Source organism: Sinocyclocheilus grahami, unplaced genomic scaffold (genome assembly GCF_001515645.1).
Source record: "Sinocyclocheilus grahami isolate Dianchi unplaced genomic scaffold, SAMN03320097.WGS_v1.1 scaffold266.1, whole genome shotgun sequence".
NCBI lineage: Eukaryota > Metazoa > Chordata > Actinopteri > Cypriniformes > Cyprinidae > Sinocyclocheilus > Sinocyclocheilus grahami.
This window is the reverse complement of record NW_015505445.1, coordinates 1,249,302-1,271,665: the sequence shown is the minus strand read 5'-3', so window position 1 is coordinate 1,271,665 and position 22,364 is coordinate 1,249,302. Positions and strand designations below refer to the sequence as shown.

Genomic DNA, 22,364 nt, shown 5'->3' with positions numbered 1-22,364 from the left:
GTACTTATGAGTAGCGATATTGAATATTTGATTGCCAACAGATTTACCAAGCTGTCATTCAAACAGTATATATATACAAATTTAGGGAAAACATATATAGGCTACAGCAGTCGGCTTAATTAAATGGTGCAGCAGGCAGCTCTCTTTTAACACAGACTTCTAGGAAGGGATGGATGTTTGCTTCAAGTGATAGGCCATGTAAGTGAAATTATATTATCTTGCTGTATGCATGTCGTTTTCTTTACGTTTTCTGACTAAAAGCAACCAAAAAGCCATTTTAAAGTGGTTAAGCAAATAATAATAATAATAATCGGCAGGGATCCCAGACCAATACAATTAGTGTGCCTCCTCTATTTTAAAACCCACGAGCCGCCACTAATAGCCTACAACTGGGGCACATTAAAATTACAGTAGGCCTTATTTAAGCTTTATTGCTATTATAAAAACCAGCAACAATTAGCCTACAGTTTCTAAATAAGCAGAAGTTGGTGGATGTTTTTTCACTTTGTGTTTCGTGGACCCCTAGCGGTTCATAACGGAACTGCAAGGGGCTCGTGAAGAAATGGCAAATTAAATTAAATGTTTTTATGGTCACCTGCCAAAAAAACAGTGCTGGGAACCACTGTGTTGCTCTTCTTAGCAACAAACTGCACCCATTTATTTATTTATTTATTCATTCATTCTTTCTTGGAATGGTTGCAGCAAGCAACATGACTACAATACATTAGGATTTTACAAAGACCGTAAGGTCATGTGATGTTATGTGGCCTGTATGAATATTACATTCTACAGGTGTGGTGTGTTACGTAATCAGTTCTCTACCAGGTAGTAGACATCAGTAATACGTTTTGTAGCGGTACTGCATAGGCTTACCTCTATGAAAGCTTATATATATATATATATATATATATCAAATCTATGATTGTATGCATCATAACACATCTAACCAGGCAATCACATTCTACTAATAAATGTACTAATCCATCTTTTTAATATTAGTTTCAGACACTCCTGTGGAATTTGTCATTGAGTACCTTCAGAAGGCTAAAGAGATTGCAGAGAATAATGCAAATGTTCCAGCTGAGCTGTGTGATAATCTTCAGAAGGCCCTGGACATTGCTAGCGGATTGGATGGCTACCTTGAACAAATGAGCAGCCAGGAAAGTGAACCGTTGGCTGAGTTGTATAGGTAACTATTCACCTGAACCTTTGTGTGGGTTGCAGATTATTAGTTTTGTGAATGATGTGCCTTTGTTTAGGGTGTGTTTGTGGTTACACTGTGTTTGTCCTGGAAGTGTTTGTGCAGTGCAAGATTATTTTGGCTGCCAGTCACATGCAATTATGCATTATTGTAATGTTGTATGATGTGTATGAATATGCAATATATACATTGTGACTGTTTATTTATTTTCTTAAGGAAATCAATTTCTCATGACTGGAATAAGGTACATGAGGATGGAAAAACCTTATTCAGGCTTCCTATTACATGCATCACTGGACAGGTAGAAGGTATACATCTTTAAAATACGAATCTTTTTATTTAATCTAAGTTTAATTGCAACATTTAATGAATATTTTAATTTTCAAAATGTGTACTTTATGTTTGATGTCTTCATAGATACACACAATTACTCACAGTTGTTCATAAAACCAATAAAATGGAAAATCATTATTTTACTTCTTTACAAAACACTGAAAAAACGTACTGACCCTAAACTTTTAAACAGCTGCGTATATGTGCAAACTATATTTTAAGACTGGTTATTGTCATTCTATAGGTCAGGTATTAAAGATGCTGGTCCATATGAGCAAAGCAAAGAGGGTCTTAGAGATAGGAATGTTCACAGGATATGGGGCTTTGTCAATGGCGGAGGCCTTACCAGAGAATGGCCAAATTGTTGCCTGTGAGCTTGAGCCTTACCTGAAAGAATTTGCACAACCTATATTTGACAAGTCTCCCCATGGTAAAAAGATAACTGTGAAGACTGGGCCTGCTATGGATACCCTGAAGGTGGGAAAAACAAGTCCTACCTACATCTCCACAGGCATTTGAGCTGTTAAATATGTCCTGTCCAGAAAGGAATTTTGATTATTTGATTATTTTGTTAAGAAAATGCTTTAAAAGTGTACTATGTTGCAGGAATTAGCTGCCACAGGAGAGCAGTTTGACATGGTTTTCATTGACGCAGACAAACATAACTACATCAACTATTACAAGTTCCTCCTGGACCATAATCTGCTGCGGATAGATGGTGTTATATGTGTAGACAACACACTGTTTAAAGGGAGAGTTTACCTCAAGGACTCAGCAGATGATTTTGGAAAAGCCTTGCAAGATTTTAATCAGTTTGTCACAAATGATCTTCGAGTAGAGCAGGTGTGCAAGTTTTTCTCTCAAATATGAGCTTTTATTCATTTTATAAAACTTATGTTTTACAATAAACAGACAACCCAGAGAGTTCTGAATGCGAGTTGTTTGATTTCTGTTTATAGGTCATTATTCCTCTGAGAGATGGCCTCACTATAATACGAAGACTGCCCTACAGCCCTCAGGCAAACACACAGCTGAAGGTACAGTATACTTAAAATATTTTAATAAAATATTCATCATGAATAATTGCTTAGGTGTGTGTTCAAAAGCACATTTGTGACCCTGGACCACAAAACCAGTCATAAGGGTCAATTTTTCGATTTATACATCATCTGAAAGCTGAATAAATAAGCTTTCCATTGATGTATGGATATGTTAGGATAGGACAATATTTGGCCGAAATACAACTATTTGAAAATCTGCATATTACTAATCAAAAATAAAGTTGTAATATATTTACAGTAGGACATTTACCAAATATCTTCATGGAACATGATCTTTACTTAATACCCTAATGATTTTTGGCAAGAAAAAAATCTATAATTTTGACCCATACAATGTAAGTGACATGACATGTGGCTCATACTTGGAATTAGTGCTCTGCATTTACCCATCCAAAGTGCACACACACAGCAGTGAACACACACACACGGAGCAGTGGGCAGCCATTTATGCTGCGGCGCCCGGGAAGCAGTTGGGGGTTTGGTGCCTTGCTCAAGGGCACCTCAGTCATGGTATTGAAGGTGGGAGAGAGCGCTGTACATTCACTCACCCACAATCCCTGCTGGTACGAGACTCGAACCCACAACCTTTCGGTTATGAGTCCAGCTCTCTAACCATTAGGCCACGACTTCCCCACTAACATTTTACTTTTGTATTTTTGGCTATTGCTAGAAATATACCCCAGCGACTTAAGACCAGACTTTTGTGGTCCAGGGTCACATTTATGCTAACGTCTGATCTTTACTTAATACCCTAATGATTTTTGGCAAGAAAAAAATCTATAATTTTGACCCATACAATGTAAGTGACATGACATGTGGCTCATACTTGGAATTAGTGCTCTGCATTTACCCATCCAAAGTGCACACACACAGCAGTGAACACACACACACGGAGCAGTGGGCAGCCATTTATGCTGCGGCGCCCGGGAAGCAGTTGGGGGTTTGGTGCCTTGCTCAAGGGCACCTCAGTCATGGTATTGAAGGTGGGAGAGAGCGCTGTACATTCACTCACCCACAATCCCTGCTGGTACGAGACTCGAACCCACAACCTTTCGGTTATGAGTCCAGCTCTCTAACCATTAGGCCACGACTTCCCCACTAACATTTTACTTTTGTATTTTTGGCTATTGCTAGAAATATACCCCAGCGACTTAAGACCAGACTTTTGTGGTCCAGGGTCACATTTATGCTAACGTCATAACTTATAGAAAACTTCAGTACAGCTGTTGATCAGATCACTGATGATGATCTATGCTTCATAGAGCACAGTGACTTATGATGAGGTGTTCCGAGGAGTTCAAGGGAAGCAAGTGCTGGACAGGTTACGTTTGGATGGAAAAGTGGCCTATGTGACTGGGGCTGGTCAGGGCATTGGCAGGGCATTCGCACATGCTCTCGGAGAGGCTGGAGCCAAAGTCGCCATCATAGACATGGACAAAGGAAAGGCAGAGAATGTGGCCCATGAACTGACTTTGAAAGGTAAGTGGTACTTTCATGCTCTTGTACTTTAGGCAGTGTTGTCACTGTTAACTAAAATTAAAACTGCAACTAAAACTATTAAAAATCACTTTTGGGAAAAAATAAATATTAGATGAAAAACTTAACTTAAAAATGTGAAAATTACAACTAACTGGCAGCTAAGTTTAAGTACTAAAATGACTGAAATTGATATAACAATTTTATTTTAAAAATAAAAGTAAAAAAAAATCTAAATGGAAATATTGTTAACAATAAAAACTTGTACAATAAAATACAAATGACAAAAAGCACATTACAGAATTACTGAAAACAAACTAAGATTAAAATTAAAACAGAAAATATAAAAATAGAAGCTAATTCAAATATGAATTAATACTATATTAGTTCATAAATAATGCTAAAATAACACTGATTTTAGGGGTCCTACTAGAAGCCATAGGCATACTGGATTTGATCAATTGTGCACTAGTTTCACAAAGTTTTATTGGCTATTATATTTATATTATATTCATAGTTACTGTTATATTTATAATGCTTACATTACTTGATTTAACCAGCAGATGGTGGCCTAGTATCACAGTACCAAACAGAATGACACTGTTTCCCAGCTGTTCAGACTTATTCCTGACATCTTTTGTCTTAATATACAGTAATTTTGCTTGTGTGCACTGCAAAAAATGTTTTTCTTACTTAGTAATTTTGACTTATTTTTTACTACAAATATCAAAATTTATCAAGATATTTTGTTAGTTTTTGCTTAAAGCAAGAAAAAATATCTGCCAATGGGGCAAGAAAAATAATCCTGTTTTTCCTTTGAATTAAGATTATTTGTTACCCCACTGGCAGATCTTTTCATCTTGTTTTAAGCAAACATTTTGAGAATTTTTTTTCAGAAAACAGGTTATTTTGTGTTTGTGTGTGTGTGTGTGTGTACTGTATTAATTTCATATATTTTATATGATTGAGAAAGTGTTTAAAATTGGAAAAACCCCACATTTATGTCTCAATCTAATAAAGTGATATTTATGTGTTCATGTGCATGTTGCACTTTGTCTTATCATTTTTCTTCTTCTTATGAATCCATGTCGTTCCAGGCATTTCAAGCATGGCTGTGGCCGCAGACATTAGCAAACCAGAGGACATTCAGAAGATGATTGATGACATTGTTTCAAAATGGGGCACAATTCACATCGCTTGTAACAACGCTGGCATCAACAAGAACTCAGCTAGTGAGGATACTAGTCTAGAAGAATGGGACCAAACCTTTAACATTAACCTCAGAGGGACTTTCATGTGTTGCCAGGTACCACTTTATTTATATATTTAGTTTGTCATTAATTCCAGCTGAGATAAACCATTTAGTCTAGGCATTCCTGAAAAAAATATTGTTAATAATGCGGCATGCATTTACAAATAATTTCATAGATCCACAGTCAGTCAGCATCATGCTGTCACCGGGAGGCTCCCAGATCAGAGCCTGAAAAGGGACCCAGGTTCAAATCCCCACCTAACATACAATATACCAAGCAAAATTGCCACTGAACCTGACAGCCATTAATCACTATGCATTTTTGTTGTATGTAAAGCAGCTTTAACATTTTGTCACATGGGTTGCTATTACTTGTATTTGCCCAAACTTTTGCAGATTCTAGTTGCTTTTGTATATTAGCAACAACTTTTCCATTGGTTTCTGACATTTCCTGGGAGACGGAATAAAAGCTCTGATAGAGGAAAAAAAAGGTGTGAAGGAAAGTGATTTCATACCTACAGCATTAGAAGACATTAAATCCTGCCAGGCACCAAATAAATCAGAGTAAGCTGTTTTACACAAAACCGAGAGGTGACGGAGATGCCTCACACGCATTAAAATGAACGCCGGGAGTTTTTGACACTTTTTGTCTCTCTGCTCATCCAGGGATTGTTATTCCTCTCCCTGTAGACTGTAGACGTGGAAGTCTGATTAGTGAAGGTGTCAATACTGTAACGTTCCTCTGAAAGCACATTTGTCTCTTCTCTCCCTCAAATTACCGCCTCAGGCGGCCGGTCGTGTCATGCTGAAGCAAGGATACGGCAAGATAATCAACACAGCTTCCATGGCCAGTTTAATAGGTGAGTGATGATTTTTATGCTGCCATAAGCTGAGATATTACACTGTCTCTTCCCTCTGAATTTAATACTCTCATCAAACGTAGGGGTGGGGTTTTGGAAAGAGAATAAAAGAAGTAAAAGAAAGAAAACTTGACTGTTTTTTGTTATAGGGTATAGATACACAAGTGTCCATGATAAAGACAAAGAAAAAATTGTTTGGAAATCTAGGTTAACACATGTGTCGAACTTTTAGAAATGTCATGTTGGTTTCATATGGTTTTGAAAAATATATTATTTGCAAAGTAAAGTTTCAGTTAATAGTAATTAACATTTTTCTTAATCATTGAAATTTTTTTTAATTTATGCATTTAATCATTAAATATATATGAATAATAATAATAAATTGATAATTTATTTATATAGACAGAGAGAGAGAGAGAAAATTGCCTCGAAATATATATTTAATAAAATAATATATCTTTCTCCCCTAAGACATAATAATAATAGTTACGCAAAACTACTTGATAAGGTTTTCTTTTCAATAATTTCATTCTTTTAATGAGTATTTTTCATCATCATGATTTCACACTTTTGACTTTATACTTTATATCAGACTTTATATCAAAAATAATTTGAATACAGAAATTAAAAACGTACTCTTCATAGAATCATCTTTAGTTTTGTACGCAGGCTGCTCCGCATAGCTTTTAACTCACTAAAATTACTGAAAGTTGCTAAATTGCATGTAATATATCTAATATAGTGTTTGTGTGTACAACCATGTAAAATTCATTGACCCTTTTATTGTTAACTAGAGCCCTTCAAATGTATTGCCCCTCAGAAGCCTGTTTTTGCATCATTATAAACATGAAAACTGTAATGCTGTTGAAAGGCTTTAAATTGCAACTTGCTCCAGTCTCGTAGAAAGGGACTTCCTGGTATGCCGCCGGTCCTGGGTGCTCCGTCTTGAACTGCAGTAAAAAAACAACAACCAAAAAAAAACGTGTTTTTATGCAGCACACTGTAAAGGAACGTTATTTGCTACGCAATTCCTCCAACAGGTCCCTTGCTGTGCAATAGCAGCACTCCATCAACAGTGTAGTCAAGTAGCCATTAGCCAATAAACTTGTGTACCATATGGACGCTAGTCCCAACTGTGGGTGCAATCTGTAACAGAAGCATGCTGCTACAGGAAGTGGAGAGAGAGAGAGAGAGAGAGAATGAGAAAAGGAAGGGGGAGTAGAAGGCAAGAGAAAAAAAGTGATCAATTACTCACATTACATACAGTCCTTCAGGAATTTTCTTTATTGGTATGGACATCTGTTATAATATTGTCATAATGTGTAATCAGATGGGGGCTGTTGTAGCCAAGTTGGGGAATACATCTTGAAAGTCCAATTAAAATGCACAATGACACTGCCTCTGTCCATCTGGTGAATAGCATTGTTTCCTTCTCTCTTTTTCTCTTCTGCATTCCCGTCGACGTGGATGGGCATTTTTTTTTATTCATTTTGGTATAATTCTAATTATTTGTGTGAGTTTGTAGTTTTCTGCTTTACGCCCGTGGATAAAAGAGGCATTTAACCAAAAATGGAAGATAGGTGGCATCATGCATTTACACATAAAGTGATATCTGAACAAACTGGCTGTTAAAGGGCAAGTTGACCCAAAAATGAAAATACTGTCATCAATTATACATTCTTGTGTCATTTCAAACTCATATGAGTTTCTTTTCACTGTGGTGCACAAATAGAAATGATTAGAAGAATGTTAATGCTGCACATTCATTGAAAATGTCAAAAATCCAGTGACAGCATTCCACAAAACATCTATTTTTGTATTCATACGGTATAAATAGTCATATGGGTTTGGCCCAAAATGATGGCGACTAAATGACAGAATTGCCTTTTTTGAAGAAAAGAAAAAAAAAGTCTCTGACATCACTTTGACCTGCAACATCTCTGAAATTTACAGATCAGAGAGGAGCCTTGTTTCCTTGCTCTTGATATGTGAAATGAAAATCTGGATGTATGTTATATGTGATTTAAGATATGCTTCACTTTCCTTTTTATCCTCTCAAGCCGAATGCTCTTTAAAACTACAATACTCTTTAAAACATCAATGCCGCTCTGAGGCATACAGTAAAAAGGCCTGCTCTCTTGCCAAATTTTCTGCTAGGATTAATACATGTTGGCCTTTTTGTGTTTTCTTATCTTGAGGCTTAAAGCTTATTTGTAGGCAAAGAACGGCCTCTTTTTTTGAATAACAGCAGCTTCGCTCGAAAACCAGGCTCAGCGCAATCTGACAATTGTCCGGTTAGCATTTCTCCTTTAAAACAAATGAGGGGCCAGAGAGTGCAAACCCATTTCCACAGGACCGGCCGCTGCCTTCGCACAGCTGTGCCGTATTTATCATCTCGCTCCCAACCACGGCAATTTGGCAGTGAGATCACCAGGTGACGAGGTTAACTACTAAAGTTGCATGTAACTTGGAGCCTCCCTCGTGATGATTAATCAAGCAAGCCCCTTTTCCCCTGCATTACATGCAGCGTCGAACATCTGTGATGGTCAAGACAAACAAATGGCGTTTTGCCTTTGTTCCTGAAGATGATGCACACCGAACATCCCAAGTAATTAATTTTACATTGCTTCATCTGCAGGGTCCCAAAAGCTAATGAAAGTGTTTTCATGTCACATTGGAGTTCAAGACCCTCTCGCTGAGTTATGAAGGGAATGAAGTAATTGGGCCTTGTATTAATCACATGTTTAGGTCATTATAGAGTATGAAATTGATTTTAATGTGTGTTTAAAAGTTGAAAAGTTGGTTTAATTCATTATAATTTATTGATGTAACACAGAGCAATTGCTTCATAGCTGGTTCTAACATGTTATACTCATAGCAGATGCATAGCAGGTTCTTCTGGGAAAATGCACAAAAATATTGATACAGAGGTGTATATAAATGTTTTGTCCAATAAAATGAATCTAGAATAAAAATGTCATCTACCTGTAAAGCCACCTGGAGGTGAAACTTAAAGGTGACATATTATGAAAATCTGACTTTTCCAGGTTTTAAGTGCTATAATGAGGTCCGCGGTGCATCTACCAACTAAGGAAAGGTGAAAAAGATTAACCCAGTAACTTTGTTTTGGTAAGCCTTCTGCAAGCCTCTGAGATAACGAGCGTGTCTGATTTTGCTCCCCTAGTGACGTTGCAAAGGGATCTCATTATAATATTACCACCCTTAATCTGTAAGTTTCCACCCACGGCGCCATCATTTTGATTTCGCAAGCGACAATGGTGTACCAGTTCTAATGCCATGGCGAAAGTCTGAGCAAAACATGCTAACTGTTCTGTCTTTGGCTGCACAGACGAGCACAGAACACTGTTTAGAGTCCCATCCTCAGAGGAGACAAGAGAGCAGTGGATTTATTGATTTATTTACTGTATATTGCTGCTGCCACACAGATCTAAAATAAACATGCGATTTATTTCCCAGCTGTTTACATTCACAGACATAACCGACTGTTTTTGTAACTCGAGTGTTTTTAACATAAACTTGTGTGTGAATGAGAACTTAATTAAGTACTCACATGCTGTGACAGCCGCTTTCTGTACGTGTGCACTCAGAAAACCGTATATCAGAAGTTTAAACTAATATGGTTTAAAATGCACAATTTCAGTGCGATAAACATGATAATCAGAACCAAAGCAGATGTTTTTAACAGGTCCGAGCTGTATTGGCACAGCTCTATTCTGGAAAAGGGGGTGGGGAGCAGCAGCTCATTTGCATTTAAAGAGGCAGGCACGAAAAACAGCGTGTTTCGGCTTCCACTCAGAATAGGCATTTTTAAAGTGATATAATAAATGATCTGTGTGGTATTTTGAGCAGAAACTTCATAGACAAATTCTGGGGACCCCAGAGACTTATATTACATATTGTAAAAAGGTGCATAATATATCTCCTTTAAAGTTTCATGGAACCATAGATGCCAATAAAGAACCTTTATTTGTAAGAGTGTATTTAATAAAGGTTAGTTCCTTCGATATATCCCACCACATTGTGCAACAGTACGGTTTGGATGTAAAAATAAATCCTATTCATTTTCTTCAAAGACAAATGGATTTTTAATGACAACATAAACCAGAACTCTTTAATAAAGATGTTTTTTTAAATCCCTATGGAGAAAATCAATGGGAAAAATAACTCTGGACTCAAGGCCTCTGAAAAAGTGCACCATCACAATTGTCCAGTATAGGAAATTTGACTATTGTGTCAAATAATGTAATGGGATTTCACTCTTAAAAGGACTTGAAATTACTGATAAAAATGTTCTTAATAAGTTTTAAATGTCCTGTTTCCTTCCCAATAGTGCCGCATCCGCAGAAGCAACTGTCCTATAACACATCCAAAGCTGGGGTGGTAAAGCTCACCCAAACCTTGGGCACAGAGTGGATCGATCGAGGCGTTCGAGTCAATTGCATCTCTCCGTAAGTGTGACAGACCATAGACTTGTGCTGTGTACGATTAGTCAAAATTGAACTGGAATACATTTCTATTGCTGGTAACATGATTATTTCCCATTTGGTGCAATCTTAAGCAGAGTCACGTGCTCTGGTTCTCCCCAGTATTATGTTTTTGAATGTAACACATTAATCAATGCCAACTTTTTGTGTAAACAACAACAACAAAAGCCTTTCTCTCTTCATATGTGCATTGCACCAATTAAGCAGAGAGGACTGTTTTGATATTTAAGTGGAAACTTAATTTGTTTTGACAGGGTCAAAATGCATTATTTTCCACAATGGGCCACACAATTGAGACTCAGTTACTAAATTACAGTGTGAAACAATGCAATCCAGCTTAATTGGATGACGTCTTATATATATATGTGTGTGTGTGTGTGTGTTAAGGATGTGCGCATGTGTACCGAACAAATACAGTGTTGTTTTAACCACGAGTGGAACTTCATAGGAAACTTCCAGTTTTATATATTGTTACTTTTGTAACAAATAGGGTCAGTTTTGATTTCATGTGGACTTTTAGACTTCTGAAGTTAATTTTGGAGTGTGTCAATCACACTATCCATCCATCAAAGGACATTGAACCATTGTAAACACCATCAGAGCTGTTCTGCTCAGTACTAAAGTCCTTAAAGGATAGCCAACTTCATTTTATGTCACTGTGACTGCTATAACTGAAACAAGTGGCCCTGAAACAACACTGTCTCCCTGCCTCTCATGTCTGATCTGTCTCTCTCTCTTTCTCTACAGTGGTATTGTTGACACCCCTCTCATCCATTCAGAGAGTCTGGAGCCTCTAGTTCAGCGCTGGCTGTCAGATATCCCAGCCGGACGACTGGCTCAAGTGACAGACCTCCAAGCTGCAGTGGTATACTTGGCATCTGACGCCTCTGACTACATGACAGGGCATAACTTAGTCATAGAGGGTGGTCAGAGTCTGTGGTAGAGAAAGTTTGCCTCTTGGATTTGGTAATACACTCTCACCCAGTGTTCCTAAAGGATACTGAGTCACTTCCTTGATTTTAATGATACAGTACATTGGTGAAGGGAAGTACTGTATTTTAAGTTGTTAATGGGTCCACAAACATGTTTAGTGTGTAGTGTCTCATTTGTAAGCAACTCTACTTGTGCATTATTTAACTAGTGCATTTTGTGTGAGGTTTTTATATTTGAACACTATTACAATAAACACTGCCGTCCACAACTGTAATAAAGTCCACTGCAGGCAAGCTTACTGAACCAATGTGCAGCTTTTATTTACAAGACTTGAACTATACAAATATAAACAAAAACCTGACTTGATACCAAAGCATGAAATGAACACAGGCAAAGACTCACCAAGCAGCAGTTACACAAAACAAAGCTAGACAAGAGACAATGGCAACATGAGGGCTATATATACCAGACAAAGGGGTCACATGACATAATCCAACCAATAAACACATGACACATAAACTAGACAATCAATAGGTGTGTTCGACTTGAAGCACCGCTACAGACGGCAGTCAACGAGAGTAGCCACTTGCAGTCAGGGGCGGAGTTGAAAACGGAGCCATCAAGCCAGACACTTTCTGTTCCCGTTATGCCGAGTCCACACTGCACGATTTAGGCCCGATTTTTCACTCGCCGACAGGTATTGCAAAATCGCAGACAAATGCCCGAAATCGGTGCTCGTTCATGCGAGTGACAATCATGCAGTGTGAATGATCAAAGACGCGATCTGAGGGAATCGCCGACACGTCGCCGACGCCCGCAAAATATTTGGCATGCTAAATATCTGGAGATGTCGGTGATTCACAGTCACGCAGTGTGCAATGATTTCTGACTGAAAACTATTCCGTTTTATAATTATTTCCTTATCACTTCTCGCGTGTGTTTTGTTGTGAAACATAGTTTGCGGACCAGACAGAGTTGTCGGCGATTCTTCCTATTGTAAAGTCATGCAGTGTGTAACCTCCTGTCGCCGATCCATCGTGCAATGTGAACACAGCAGCGACTGACTGCTACCTCAGATAGTCGTGCAGTGTGAAAACCACGGTGACCCGACGACTTTGAAAATCGTGCAGTGTGAACTCAGCATTAGTGACGCAGGCGCGGTGTTTGCATACTCACAGATGAAGTTAATTAAATGCAATTATTTGTCAAATATACAGACGTTTCAGAAACGTTTTCATGAGCAACAGATATATACTGATTATATATGGCTTAATACATCGCCATCTGTTCAAGAATAAAGTTCAACATAAATATATACTATTTAAATACTAATAAATGTATGCTTACATCAGTGTTTTATGATAAACGTGACTCAATTTAACATTGCGACTACAGTAAAAAAGCTTTTACTGTTCTAAAAACACAGATTTGTGGATATTATTGGAATTGAAAAGGTTAAAATAAACTCGTAACACGCGTGATAGTTGTCATGCGGTGAATATGGCCAATCGTGAAACGCCTGTGTCGTCATCAACGCTCCTGCAGCCGCTCTGGAGAAACTGCGCCGGCTGAGTCAGCTGCTCTCGAAATGCTGTCGCGGTGCTTTGATGCCACACGTGACAGTCACGTCGGACAAAATTACTAACCAGCATGCACTGCTTCAAGTCAGATTGCGATCAATCTGCGCAGTGCTGCATGAAGTCGAACGCACCTTATAGGTCATTTTATATACGCCACGTCCCTGTCACATTATGATTCACGAATAACACCAGGCAGGCACGAACACACACACACACACACAGACAGACAGACAGACAGACAGACAGACAGTACTGACGTTTAAACACTGGACAAGGGAACATAGGGCAAACCACACTTTAAATACAGGACGAAACGAGGGTAATTGACAAGACAGACCCGAATCAAATGAACACAATCAAACAAGGGAGAAACTGGGTCACAGGGAGCACATGGGGAAAAAAACACACACAGACAGTCCAGGGGGCGTGACATACATATATATATATTTGTCTGGTTTTCCAGTGCAAATATCTAAACTTAACACATTTACTTGATAAACAAAATGATTGTAGAAAAGAGTATACAAAGAGTATTGTAAGATTTTGTTTTCTGAAAAAAAAAAGAAAAGTTTTCACATAAAACAAGAAAAAATATCTGCCAATACGGTAAGAAAAATTATCTTCTTTTCCCTTTGAATTACGTTTATTTTCTTACCCCATTCATTGTCAGATATTTTCATGTTTTAACCATAAACACTTAATTTTGATATTTTTTTGCATAAAACAAGATTTAATATCTGATGACCTTTTGCTTCTCTAGGGAATTTATCTTGATTTAAGAATGTTTAGATATTTGTAAATATCTGGAAAATATCTGGAAAATTTATTGCAGCAAGTATTAAACTTCAGCACATAACTCATCACGTATAATTTGTGTTACAGGCATGATTGATGCTCAAATCATGTGGCTTGTTGTGGAGAGGTGTGTTATTACTTTTTGAAGTGTTCAGATATACAATTTTGCCTTGGAAATGAACCATTTATGAACATTGGTCAAATATGAGCAGCATAACTGTTCTCCAAATGTAATCACTACTAAATTTGTGCCCTGATTCAGATGCATCATAAATAACTTTTACAATGCATTTGTAATGCTACGTACCCCAATACTACCTGCTATCACGCTCGTTCAAGTCTATCCACTCATGTTCAACCTTGTGTATAACACTACCAGTCTTTTTCACCATCAGCAGTCGTGAATGGCTCTGTAAGGGCCTCTCCCACAGTTATCTTAATTGCTCTCTGTTCTGTGTATATGCTGAAAAACAATACTTGAATGAAAAGGCCAGTGGAGAACTTGACCCCAGTCACTGCAATTATTCTAAAGGAGTGGCCAATTAGTTCCATTAGTAAAGCAATAGGATAGCAGGTATGCACATAAATGTCTATAATTTCATGCCATCAGCTCAGATACTCAGGCCAGATATTTACATAATTAGTACTGTAAATGAGGATATTGGTGTTGGAGAGCTTCATTGTTATGTTAGATCGACGATTCTGCCACTGATCTCAAGCCTAGCATCACATTAACTGTCAAGATATTCACTTTTAGATCCAAGAATACAAAATATGCATGTTTTAATGTGTTTAAAGTCAGAAATACTACTAATCAGGATTCAATTAGTATTTAATGGAAAAAGTTATATTAAACAGATCCTCTGAGTAGCATTAAAAATCAACACGACTTAATAAGAATCAGTGATTAGGTTAAAAGTGTAATTCATTATCTGCCCACAAAGTGGAAGCATGGAGTCAGAAAGCTATAGTTCACCATGTGCTTCTTTTTTACCAGCACATACCACTGAAGAACTATCAAACTGTCATTGCCCATTGTCTACATTCTGTACATGGGAAATCTGCAGATTATGTCCTTTTGGAAAGAAGATAATTGTTTAATATAAAATGCTGCTCAAACTATATAAAATAAAATTTAGGATGCTAGGTTAAATGTTTGCTTTAGTATTCAGCCTATTGATATTTAAAGGATTTTAAAAAATTTTTTGCAGTTCACAGGTGACATTTAGATTTAGTAGTAAAATCCACTGCGCATTTCAATGTGGGAAAGGTTATTTTTAATCCTAATTTGTTCAATAATAAATATTTTAATAGTATTATAACAATATATGAATCATATGTATATGAGTGTATAAGTTAAAAAATATTATTATAGAAACTTAAATTATATACATTATTACTACTACTACTATATAAATAGTATTGAAATATTATCTATCTATCAGAATGTATGGGGCTGCACTACAAAAATTATTTTCTTAGTATTTTTGTCTTGTTTTCTAGTATAAATCTCTAAACATTGTTAAATCAAGACGCATTTACTTGATAAGCAAAGTGACTTAAGATTGTTTTTTTTCAGAAAACTTCTTAAACACTGCTGTACATGCTATATTATGTTTACTGCTGTAGACTATTTCCAAGCTCTCTTTGAAGACCTCATTATCCCTGAACCTCTTGCACTGTAGGTTTTTTTAGGCTTGGGTAGAAGCAGCTCTCTTCAAACCTATGACTGCTCCATGATGTGTAAGTGATCTTGAATACATTATTGATGACCTCCTTGAGCTGCAATTACTGTCAGGAGCGTGGGCATGGCTGTTGTGCTAAACACGTCTTCAGTGGAAAAATAAACTTGTGCTTTGCTTGTTCTCTTTCTCTAGTAGCCTATACATACTTCACATGAACTTTGATTAATGTAGACACTTCTCCAAGTGTTTGACAGTTTCTGAGTGAAAATATGGAGATGATGCTATACAGTAAAAGACAGACATGGCCTTACTATGAAAAAGTGGACTCATACCATAGTTTTTTAAATTTATCTTTTTAGGTCAATTATCATGGTAATATCAAGTATTTCTGAATATTATTATATATTTAAAAGATAAAATATGTCTATCTATCTATCTATATCTATCTATCTATACAGATAGATGACATTTTTAAATAAATTATATATATATATATATATTAAAAATCTATAATTTTTTAGTTTATTTTAATCTTTGATTTTAGTGATTTTTTTAAATTATTTTTAGATTATTCTTAAACATGTACTGTTTTAGATTTGTTGTAAATGGTTAACATATATAGATATATTAGGCAGCAGTCTTATCCCATTTTAGTAAGCTGTCTATAGAGCGATTTTTATTCTGTTTTATATTATAACTTGAGTATACAAATGTCAGGCACACACACATTCATATTCACACAGATGCCACCGCACTGTAACCTTTCTACACTGATAAACAGTTGACATTTGAGAGTCCTTGCTTCAAACTTGGGAATAACAGTGAGTTGTAATTACATGCATTTTGAAATGAGCAATTATCGATAAACCCAAATTACTCAACCCCAAGGGGATTGCTATCACGGCAGTGCTAGCTGTTTTATCCGGTTATGAAATTTTATTTCATTCAATTGACTTTTTAGTGACAAAATTACTGACCATAAATAGGCTTCTTTCTCAGGTGAAGACTTTTAGTTGCATTTCCAGCTTTTTGTGTGTGTACAGTCATTTAATTCTTATGTGTATGCTCTGTTTATGGCCTGTTTGTGATCTCATGTCTTATTGATGATAGCAAGGTTGCGCTGTTTTCTTGGATCAGGCTCACCTGCTGACATACAGGTCTTCAAAACACATTACGGTGCGTAGAAAAGGCACATTTTAACTAAATAATAAAAAGGGCAATATTTTGTCAACATGTGCCATACTGCTCCATTCTATTCAAATAGAGCCGGGAAACCGGCCACACAGATGTGCATTATTTATGTAGACAACTCTAAAGTCTACGACACATCATTCTCACAGATTACAGGCCTGTTTGACTGTAGCTGCCTAAACATTAAACCTCATGAATTACAGATTCACAATTTTTATTCGAGAGTTTTGCATTTCTGAGTCACAACAGAACCAATGAGCTGTTTCAAAAGCAACTGGTTTGTTTGTGACCATCATAAATGATAAAAGTTGGCTTTCATTGATATGCTGTCCCAGAAATCGTCAAAAACATCTGATTAACATTTAAATGCTTTGTTTTATGCATCATAGCTTCTTTTTAAGGTATGTCAGTTCACTTGCAGTTACCCTAACAGCTATTTTTAGTTATGTATAGCTGCTTTCTATACTTGAATGGGGGAAGACCAAATTCTCTGAACATGTTTATCAACGATATCTATCTATCTATCTATCTATCTATCTATCTATATGATGTTCCATTGTACTTACATTTTACTTAAATTATGATCATGTTTAATATGAATTTTTTTTTATATTTATTTACAGTGTGGTGATAAATATAATTAGTTTGAACCTTTGGAAATGACCGTTTTAGCCATTTTGCTTGTGATTCTCAAGTCAAAAAAAGTTCAATATATTCTAAACAGCAAACTAATAATCTTAATGACAGTTACAATTTTTTTTTAATATAATTTGCTGCATTTTATTCATCTGACATTTTCCTCTGTATAATAATATGACCTACTGCATGCTATACAGAACACTATATTGGCACTTTTAAACTTTTTAATAAAGACATTTCCACATGAAACACCCATGGCCTTTACAGATGAATGTTATATCCAAACACTAGTTTTCTGCACAAATCCATTTGTTTCTGCTGCTCCTTCATCCTCAGACATACAGTGGGTACGGAAAGTATTCAGACCCCCTTAAACCATTATGTGCTGTATATTTGTCTTCGACTGCAGCTTGTCTGCTAGTTAAAATGGGACAAAAATCATAGTACAACCAAGTTTGTACATGACATGAGTCTAAACACAAAGTTATGAGTTTGTTGCGCTGAGGTTGTTTTGCCATTACATAAGCTATAACTTCTGGTGATTAATGAGGTGGCCTATTACCTAACACACTGTTGGTATACTTGTTTTCTCACACTGACAAGCATGTTCCTTAGGGGAGAATTCTATGGGGAGCTGGATGCATATGTGTTCTGCCATTTTGATGAATGAAAAAGTTGACTCGTATGGTGGAAAAATGTTGTTTGAGCTTGCTGCCGGTGGCCCCTAAGGGACGTTTGGAGAACAAAGGAGAACAACACGACGAATATGTCTTAGAAAATCACTCTGGAGTATTTCAATAATGTATAGTCAATGTATGGCATTCAGTACTGCATAAATGTGACCTGTAAGTTGCTGCGGTGTCTTTTGCTTTCAACTGTGCTATAAAGATTGCACTTTCAGCACATCTAGTTCTTGTTTGTAATGCAAAAAGTGATGCATTTTCCTGTAGAAGGCTTCCATTATGATGAACCGGACAAAGACTTGGTTCCACCGGCTCTTAAAACACCAGGGGAGGAATCTTGTTCTCTGAGTGGAGTCGTAAATAAAACCTCATTTCAAATTCTATTAATCTATTAATAGATGGTCCTCACAGACTTGTGTTATTGCTGGAACCTCATTGCTTAATTTATGCACGTCCAGAGAAAGCTCATTTGCATTCTATAGACATTCCATATTCTACTCGTGCATCCAGAGAGATCATTTCAAAGGCAGATTCAGCTGCTGATGGAACATATTCATTTGAGCTACAAAACAAGGAACACAATTCAGATTAGACCTGCATTATCACAGATTAGAAATGTCATTAATACTGGGTTTAGATTATGATCTAAAAAAAAAGATGTTGGTCAACAAGTTTGTTGAAGAAAACCAAATAATGAGTTCTGCATATATTTAATACTAGCATTTTAAGCATGTTTCATTTGAACACAATGGCTTGCGGTGTTATTTAGAGCTGATTTTATTTATATCCTCTCCTTTGGGGTTTTATATATCATGCAGACATACATATCTCTATTGATACTGCTGTTTGTGAATCATTCATGGCAGGTACTGAATAATGGTGTAGATTTTGACATCTGGCTGTTAGTGACGGAAGCTTTGTTATGTGGTCTGATTTCACATGTACCACATCAAAGGCTGAGGTTTCTCTCTCTAGCAAAGGGCTGAAGGATGATTTTACTGACTTTTCCTCCTAAATTGTCTATTAGAAGTGGCCTTGAGTATCACAAGCACTTTTAGTTAACTGAACTGACATTTTAATATATTTTGCATCTTATCTTTCCTCTCCTTACAAACATTTACCATGGTTTCCACATAAACATAATAGGTATTACTGTAAAATCATACTAAATTAATTTGAATTGTATATAAATTAATTATATAAAACGTTATATTTTACATAATTATTATTATATTATGTATTTTTTTAATCAAAAAACAGTAATATTGTCAAATATTACAATTTAATTTAACTGGTATCTGTTTTAATATATTTAAAATGTAATTTATTCCTGTGATGGTAAAGTTGGATTTTCATCAGCCATTAGTCACATGATCCTTTAGAAATTATTCTAATATGCTGATTTGCTGCTAAAGAAACAGCTGTGCTGCTTAACAATGTTGTGGAAATTTTGAAATATTTAGTTTTTCAGGATGAATAGAAAATTCAATAAAAAAATTATTATTATTTTTTTTTATAATGGGGGAAGTCGTGGCCTAATGGTTAGAGAGTCGGACTCGTAACTCAAAGGGTGCGGGTTTGAGTCTCGTACCGGCAGGGATTGTAGGTGGGGGGAGTGAATGTACAGCACTCTCTCCCACCTTCAATACCACAACTGAGGTGCCCTTGAGCAAGGCACCGAACCCCCAACTGCTCCCCGGGCGCCACAGCATAAATGGCTGCCCACTGCTCGGGGTGTGTGTTCACGGTGTGCGTGTGTTCACTGCTGTGTGTGTGCACTTTGGATGGGTTAAATGCAGAGCACTAATTCCAAGTATGGGTCACCATACTTGGCCACACGTCACGTCACATTACATTTTTGTAAAAGCATTCACTGTAACTGCTGATCAGTTTAATGCATCAATATATATATATATATATATATATATTACTGACCTTTAACATTAATACATATTTTATTTATAAAATATTGACTTTAATAATATTTTGTACAGGTCTGATTTTGAGGAAATTGTTTTTCTCATTGTTTTACTCTACATTACATAGAGTGATCAAACATCTGATCACGCCTTTCTTTTTCAAGTTTTAAAATTTCCAGAATAAATATCACCTCCACAGATGAACGACAAACTTTGACCTAAAATAAAACGGATGGACACGAGGTAGGAAACAACAGGAGAGGGCTGTAACTGAGGAAGTGGAGATTTAGTGGGGTTGAGAGGTGCCTCTAAAGACTTACCGCAGGCTCATGAGGGAAGGCCACACTGAGGGGGATCGATACTCTGCTAATGCAACTCGCATTATTTCTCGGAATAAATTCTCCTGACTCGGGGACCGACACTAAAAGCACCTGGTGGTATTTCAGTGGCTCCGCAGGGCCCTTTGGGTCCCAGGATGGCTGCATCAGACTCTAAAGCTCCAGACAAGCTTTTCGGGACCTTTAGCACCAAGCTCCAAGGGGACACATTAACAGAGTCTCACAATAGGCATTTTGATGTGTCTAACAGGAAGACAATAAATTGTTCCTCATTACTCAGTAATTAACTCCAGTCCCCCCCCCCGTCCTGACACTTAAATCACCCTTTCCTCACAAACACCCCCAACGCTCTCCTTCCCTCCGCTTGGTCTTTAATTTCCTCTTCTCCGTGGGGTGTAAAGGTAGAGGTTTCACTCCAAACTCATCATGAAAATCATTCCCTGCCATATGCACTCTCCCTCCCCAGCCCATCTTCAACCCCACCTTTTACCTTGTCCTGTCCTCGGAGACCTCTCCTAGAGCAACACCTGGAAAAGGGCGTGGCCTTATGACCGGGGATGATGGGAGTGAACTATAGGAGGATCTGCAGCGAAACCTAAAACTGCTACAAATTCCTCAGGCCTTCACTATCCACAGGGCTTTCCACAATCCTCCACTGTTAATTGTTAAAATTAGTTTATTAATTGGACACAGAGGAAAATCACCTGTCATGTCAGATGGGGATCACTTACTGATTGAAAGGTATCTCTGATATGAGCCCATGAGGTTGATGTGCCTGTGAGATACACACTGGGATTGAACGCCTGCATAGCCCAAAGGCATAAAACCCACCCTAGTTCATAAGAGGGGGAGCTCACTTTTTGATTGTGTATATGGCTGACATACATCCACACTCGTATGGCCCAGATTCAAAAGCCATGAGTTGTTTGATAGCCTATTGGAGAATAAATAATCTTAGGAAATATGGGATAATGGACTTAATTCAGAGATCATTTCCACATCATAAGAACTCAAGAACTGCAATTTTTTAGTACCATATAAATTTATTTACACGAGATTTTTCTTTTCTGACACATGTAACATTCAGTAACATTTTTACATTAAGAAAATATAACTGGTGCTTGTTCATGCAGAGCAGGGCATTGTGGTTGGTTGCTAGAGTGCTGCTATAAGGTTGTTTTGGTGTTTGGAGTAGTTTTTAGCATACTGGTTTGTATGATATTTGGGTAGCTCCTTCAGTTTGGGTCTATAGGATTCCCCCCCCAGTCACAGATGAAAGATGCAAAGAAATAAACTGAACTTTTTGGAAGTTTTTAAATAGGTGGCAAGACAATATACAGAACCATTAGCAAAGCCCAACAGCCCCTGTGGCTCCCACAGCTATCGGGTAATTTGACAGAGATCCAAAAGTTGTAGACTTGCAGATGTTTACCGTTTAAGCAGGCATCTGTGCACAGTTTATGTCAGGGAAAATGTGACAAGTGCCCAAAGTCTTTTTAAAGAGCAATTTAAGTGAACCTTTGTAAGTGCCTGGCATAAGAAAAATGAAAGCAAAGTAATCACAAATGAAATCTTAAATAGGCTATTCCATATAGTTCATCATTCACATTCATTTGTATTTGAAGAAATAAAAATACAGCAGAATATAAATTTCACATCACTGCAGGGAAATGGCAACATTTTGGATATATGCATGTATGTGTGTGTGTGTGTATATATATATTTACACACACACACACACATATACACAATATTTTTGATAATAGTAATTATATATATTGTAGTATCAAAAATGTTGTATATATATATATATATATATATTAGTGCTGTCAAATGATTAATCGCGATTAATCGCATCCAAAATAAAAGTTTTTGTTTGCATGTGTGTGTGCTGTGTATATTTATTATGTATA

The 22,364-nt window shown here is 36.9% G+C and overlaps 1 protein-coding gene across 1 annotated transcript in view; it reads left to right on the top strand.

Moving 5' to 3' along the window:
- LOC107599438 (2,4-dienoyl-CoA reductase, mitochondrial-like) overlaps positions 1-11,920 on the top strand; it is a 17,910-nt gene extending 5,990 nt beyond the window's left edge. The window contains exons 2-11 of the mRNA XM_016291017.1: positions 1,000-1,189; positions 1,418-1,509; positions 1,779-2,011; positions 2,141-2,377; positions 2,494-2,571; positions 3,858-4,074; positions 5,169-5,377; positions 6,111-6,183; positions 10,535-10,652; positions 11,436-11,920. Of these exons, the coding sequence (XP_016146503.1) occupies positions 1,000-1,189; positions 1,418-1,509; positions 1,779-2,011; positions 2,141-2,377; positions 2,494-2,571; positions 3,858-4,074; positions 5,169-5,377; positions 6,111-6,183; positions 10,535-10,652; positions 11,436-11,631 (1,643 nt within the window). The 3' untranslated portion in view covers positions 11,632-11,920. The remainder of the gene's footprint in view (positions 1-999; positions 1,190-1,417; positions 1,510-1,778; positions 2,012-2,140; positions 2,378-2,493; positions 2,572-3,857; positions 4,075-5,168; positions 5,378-6,110; positions 6,184-10,534; positions 10,653-11,435) is intronic.
- Positions 11,921-22,364: the final 10,444 nt, after the last annotated feature.